Source organism: Falco cherrug, chromosome Z (genome assembly GCF_023634085.1).
Source record: "Falco cherrug isolate bFalChe1 chromosome Z, bFalChe1.pri, whole genome shotgun sequence".
Taxonomy (NCBI): Eukaryota; Metazoa; Chordata; class Aves; order Falconiformes; family Falconidae; genus Falco; species Falco cherrug.
In genome coordinates, this window is record NC_073720.1 from 47,862,783 (window position 1) to 47,868,947 (window position 6,165).

Consider the following 6,165-nt stretch of genomic DNA (forward strand, 5'->3'; position numbering starts at 1 on the left):
TTCATCTTCCTTAAGAAATAAAGCAAGCTCTTTTAGATTTGAACATTCAAATAATTTGTTTTTTGTCTTAACTATTAAAAAGGACTTGGAACGTATTTTAAGTCTGCTGTGCTTTCTTCCATCTTTAGGGATGCGGGTAGGGAAAGAGCTGGTATGATTTCTTTCCATTTAAGAGCTAATTTATTTTAGTGTACTTTTTCCTCCATACTCAGCACAAGGCTATCTACTGCTTACCTGCTTGCAAAACACTTCTAAGTATTTGCCTCTTTCTCTGAATCTGAATGCTTTTCAGATCTTTTGAATTGTGTCCTTAAGCCAATGATTGGATGTTAAAAGTAGTATTTTTCAAATAGGATTTTAGAATACCTGCAAGTCTGTCTGTAAACCTGGTGGAATTTTCCTTAGTATTCTAACTAAAATTTCTGGGGAACTCTCTCTTCTCAAAGACAGGCTTTGCATATATGAGGAGACCAACATTTGGGTAATCTGAGGGTTTTTTTGGTGAGGAGAAAGTGTGTTGCTAGATCTGATACTGAAACTTTTGTCAACAGTTTGTAATTCCTTCTAAATGAAAATGTAAGAGTTTAACTTGCATCTTTGCCAAGGAAGATTCTTCACGTGAAACCAATATTAAAAGGATAAGAACTATGTGTGACAGTGCATTTATAGGGGATCTGAAACAAAAGTTGAAAGATAAACTTCTTAAGTTTGTTGAAGAATCTTAAGTACAAGCCAATCTGTTCATTCCCTGGTGGAGGTTTATTTTCTCAACTCACAGAACTGATAAGAAAGTGGGTGAGGTCTGTAAGGGATTCTGAATGCAAACTTGGAACAAAGACATTAATTTACAAGCTTAGGATTTCCAGAACAAAAGCCACATCAGGTGTGACCATAACTGAGAAAATTACTTACTGGAATACAAAACACAAGTTTATCTACACTAGTCAAAAAGAAGATGGGAAAGAAGATGTGGTTATCTACCCCTTCTCCAGTGTAGTACCTTTTATCACATTTGTTCTGTGATTGGCTTGTAACCAACCCCGTGGCAACTGGCACGTTACAAATCATGCTTTTTTGTATCCAGATTTAGCATAGGCATCATCTAAAATTAAAGGATATTTCTGGCTAGGTTTTTCTAGACAAGAAAACAGTATAGTTAGACTTTTGTCAACAGTGTTATTCCAATGTAGAGTCAAAAGCCCCTTTTAGTAAGGAGTTTACGCTTAGCTAACATTTGTTGCAGTGGCATACACGTACTGAAACTTTGAATAATGTGTGTGGGAAGAGGGAGGTTTGATTTGGTTGCCTTTCTGCTAAGGAGGCCCAGTGCCTTTTTCTACTGGTGGCTTAAATATAGTTATCCACAAACATTTTCTGTAACTTCTGCGTAAACTTTCATGTGAAAAGATTTACCTCACTTAACAAAGTGCTATTCTTGTTGTAATAAAACTGAAGACAGTATTACTTGAATTTTTTTCTGCAACTGTTTTTTCTAGAAGCGTGGCAATCGTTAAGTGCTTGTCTGAACAAAACTAATTTTCTGCATACTCTGTACTTAAAACTTCTCGTTGCTTCATGTAAGTTTTAAAGAAGACTCCGCAGTTGTCTTCTGTATTGAAAAATTCCATTAATGTCTACCAAAGTGCACTGGTTTTGTGTTACAGATGATTCACCTCCTGCAGAACGGGAACCAGGTGAAGTTGTGGACAGCCTGGTAGGCAAACAAGTGGAATATGCCAAAGAAGACGGCTCAAAAAGGACTGGCATGGTCATTCATCAAGTTGAAGCCAAACCATCTGTCTATTTCATCAAGTTTGATGATGATTTCCATATTTATGTCTACGATTTGGTGAAGACATCTTAGACATCATTGTGAACTTTTGCCAAATTTGTGGAACTATTAAATGTAAAATTTGTAGACAAAGACTTGACTGCTTTCCAGTTTAATGAAAGCTTAAATGTCCCTGCGAACCCACAATCTCTGCCAGCAAAACTGTTTTGTTCTGAGTAATATAAACAAACGTGACACATTTTGCATAAGAGAACTCCTTTTCTTGAAGGAAGTCAGTATATTTGGGCAGGAGGGAGTTAAAAGCAAAGAACAGCTGCAAATTCAAGCTGTGTAAAGTTGATCTAGTATTTTAATCATTAATCTAAATTTCTTTCGTAGATTTTAACTTTTTCTTCAACCTTGCACTCACTTGTTCAACTGCCACATGCAAGTGTAGTTTGGTATTTTGATATGCCTTCTTTTGTAATGTTAAATTTTATTTCTTGGCTATTGGCAGTCCTTGTTTTCAGGGTTGGGACAGAGGTGACTTTTCTGAAAGGTTTAAACAGTTTGTGCAGCATTGAGGAGTGCCTAACCCAAATAACATCAATCTGCTGTGTTTCTACACTTTATTTCAGGTTTAGCTTTTTAAGAGCTTGCAGTACATCAAAATACTCGTGCATTTTTACTAGTTACAGGGCAGTAGGATATCAAGTGTTTGACTTACGCACCTTTCAGTGAAAAGGCTTTAAACTATAAAAATACATTTAATCTGTATAACCAGTTAATTAGAAAATGCAGGTTAATGCCCCATATTTACAAGTCATAGAAACCAGTAAAATACATGTGACAAGGCTGCCTTCAATCCTAAATGTTGTACTTTTCTTTGTTTGTTATACACACTTAGCAAAACCCAAGTGCTTGGTGCCACAACTTTTTAACAGTATATATGCTACTTCAGAAGACTTTAGACTACACATTGGCAATCAGTAGTCTCTCATTTAATAACAAAACCTAGCAACCTGAATGTTTGTGTGTGGACTTAGAAGCCTAACAGTAGTTAATACGTTACATGGTAAATACAATCTCATACCGGGGGGTGGGAGGGTTTGTTCTTACACGTTGAAGACTTAGAGGAGAAGCATTTGTTGCCTTCTACTCAGTCTGTTTCATTCCTTTGTTTGTTTTGGTTTTAACCACTTTGGGTTCAAGAAGGCATCTTCCAAATTTATTTTTTTTCTGGCTTTTCCACATAAGGAGTGTCTGGACAAATCTACAGCTTATACCTGTTGTTGCCTTTTGTGGTGTACATTGTACTTGCTTTGAGGTATGCTGTTAACGTGAATTTCATTCTGTGAACACTAGAGTTCTGCATGCCAGTTGTGTACTATCTAATGGAAGCTATAGGCAGTCTCAGTGGTCCAGTCATCTGCATTAGATTGTGGATGTAAATAGCAGCCCACAACAGCAAAATCCTTTCACGGTTTTAATCTTGCAAGATAATTTAAAATGAAAATTAGGGTTTTGAAGTGTGGCAGCTTTTAAAAGTATCAGAATTGCAACAATGATCAGCACAGCAACAGAATTGTCGTGTTACATAAAGGCAGAGCTCTGCAAGTTTCAAAGAACTGCTTCACAGAAGTACAGTATGTGAAGACAGTCAACACTGTTGATGGAAGGAACAAATACTCTGATATCCAACCGTATGCCATTAGTGGAAGGATGCAGGAGAGGTGCTGTTAATCAGAGATCGGAGGTCCAGATGACCTCTGTTGTGGGTATTCTTGATATTGAAGACTCAGTGGTTTAAGCCCCTTTCTGTCCATTTTTTTGCCTGATTTTATATTTTAGCCTTAAGGCTTGTGCCTCATTATGCTGTTGAATGGTAATAAATACTCTCCATATAAATATGATACCTTAATTCTTTGTCCATTGCTACTATATTGCATTATGTCCAGTATTTCATCATGGGCAACCAAAGGCAGGCTATTGTCTTGCAGCGAATAGCTTCTCAATGCAGTCCTTAAGCACTAAGTACCTGAGTCGTAAATGTTCCTTGTGTTTTGAACAAAGTGAGCAGATTTGCAACAGTGTTTTCATCCTGCAGATCTGTTATGTGTCTTCTATTGACTCTTAAGAGTCCTGCATGTAAATCTCAAAGCTGAGCCTGGCTCCATGAGCCCAAGTTGATATTTGTGGCACAAGAATGAGTGAGTGTATTGATTATACTCAAGATACATGAATAACCTAGTACACTGAACTTTGGGCTATATATCTGAGGAATACAAGGTTTGTTTTGAAATATCTGAGGTTTAGGTCTACTGGAACATTTTTAGCATTAGGCTTGCATTTGTGGGTTTTCTGCAAGCCTCTTGAATACACCATGGATTCTGCCAATTCGAGTATAATCTGTAAACTTCATGGTTGTTTTTAGGTGTCTCCCTGTTGTCTGTTGCGTGGCTATTACTCTTCATCTTTCTCTTTTTTTTTTTTTTTTTTTTTTTTTTGTTGATAGCTTAAACCACCTTTTTGAGGCTTGAGACTAATTCCACTCCCTGCCCATCTGCTTTGGGCTTTGTTTTAGGCTCATGTTTCAGATCTGCATGCAGTGCTTGCGTTACCCTGGTAACTAAATGTTGGTTCCTTGTTATAGGGGTTCAACATTACTTTCCAAAATCACATAGGGCTTGTGATGGCACAGGCCATGGATCTTTGTATAAAAGTTACCGCCTTTCACATTTACCTGCTGTAGTATTGTTGTATATTGTGTGTGTGTGTGTGTGTGTGACGTCAGGCTGCCATGTAAAACTTTTTAAAAGGGAAAAAAAAAACACCTTAAATGCAGACCATCCTTTTTTGCATGCTTAGAGGTTAGAACATTCAGTGTAACAGACTAAAGTTGCATGTTAAAATGTTTAGGTTTTTGTTTTGTTCTGTTCTTTATTTTGTGTTCAGTTTTTTGTGAATTTGCTTATTGTGCTGTTTTAATGGTTGTTAGTAGGATTAAATACACCGGTGAGACGAGCATAGTGCCAACAGAAGGTAATTTTCTAGTTGTATGTGTTATACAGCATTTGAAGGGACCATGTATTCTGTTAAAGAAAAAATAAAATCACAGTTGGTTAGCAAAACACTACATTTTTCTTCTTTCTTTTGAGTGCCAAACCCTAAACTATGTTGGAGTAGACTGGGGAAAACCCTTTTTATTGCAACAGGTAGAAACCTTCTTTAAATGAATTATGTGAAATTAGAGGCTTTATGAAATTGAGTAATTGCTTCAGCAAAAAGAATTATGGTAAAAACAGTTCCTGGTTCCTTGAAAATGCTGTGCTTTTTGTATTTTACATCATTAGTGCAATTTGGATGGTTCTTGGTATGTGTATAGTTCAAAGGTCTTCGTGTTCACATTTTTAAATTAGGTAATGACTTCATCTTTAGAGCTTGGTTTCATTATTTTTATTTTATTTTGAACAATGTAGACAGTTCCCTGTTCTCTGCATTTAGAAGTATAAACACTTTAAATCTGTTACTTAATTCTGTAAGTAATTTTTATAATTATGATGTAACTCTATCCTTAAAACATTTAAAATAAACCCTTTATGTGCAACTTACGACTGTAAACTTTGTTCTCATGAGCAATACATAGTGATGTCATTTCAGATTGTGAAGAAGCAGTTTCTTCAGTTTTCTAATTAAAAAGGATATATTATTGTAATGCTGAGCCATATCTGCTGGTATAATACTTGCCCTGTGAAGTTTGCTTGCAAAACCAAAATCTTTATTCTTTTTTCCAAGTAAGTATAAATGCTGATAAGATGGAACTTGGCTAAGGAAAGCATACTGCTTAAATTGTGTTTTACTAAACACAGAAAAACTCCCCACCAGGGGTTTGTGCAAGTCTTTGAAGGAGTCTTTTATTTCCAGAGCACACAAAATACTTCAACAGTGGGGAACAGCAGAAGCATTTGGCAGATATTCAGGTGATTTGTCTGCTTTGAATTAATAAAATTCAATTAAGCACACTTTACTGATGATAAAAAGCAAAGTTGATCCAAATTAGAGGTGATGTTCAGAGAAGGTAACATCACCATGCTGCAAATTTTAAGTCATGTACGTTGTTACAATTAATGCATGAAGACTAAATTATTTTATGTTGTTAAATTGCTAAAGCAGGCTGTCAATATTGAGGACATTTTCTTTATTCCTGCCTCTAATAAAGGGGAAAGTGTTATATGGATACCCCAAAATACTCCCCCCCCCCCAAGCTCATTAGATGTATACCTAAGCTCTTGGAGCATGCCAGCATGCAGTTGGGATGAATACCCAAGCCTCTTCTTTTCCCTTAGTTCAATGTCCTGTTTATTGTATCCTGGTTGCCTAAGAGACTGGTCCCA

The 6,165-nt window shown here is 36.3% G+C and overlaps 1 protein-coding gene across 3 annotated transcripts in view; it reads left to right on the forward strand.

Annotated features, from left to right (window-relative positions):
- SPIN1 (spindlin 1) overlaps positions 1–5,382 on the forward strand; it is a 49,134-nt gene extending 43,752 nt beyond the window's left edge. For all 3 annotated transcript variants that reach the window (XM_055698920.1, XM_055698921.1, XM_005435916.4), the window contains one exon: positions 1,665–5,382. In XM_055698920.1, coding sequence (XP_055554895.1) covers positions 1,665–1,864 — 200 coding nt within the window. In that variant the 3' untranslated portion in view covers positions 1,865–5,382. The remainder of the gene's footprint in view (positions 1–1,664) is intronic.
- Positions 5,383–6,165: the final 783 nt, after the last annotated feature.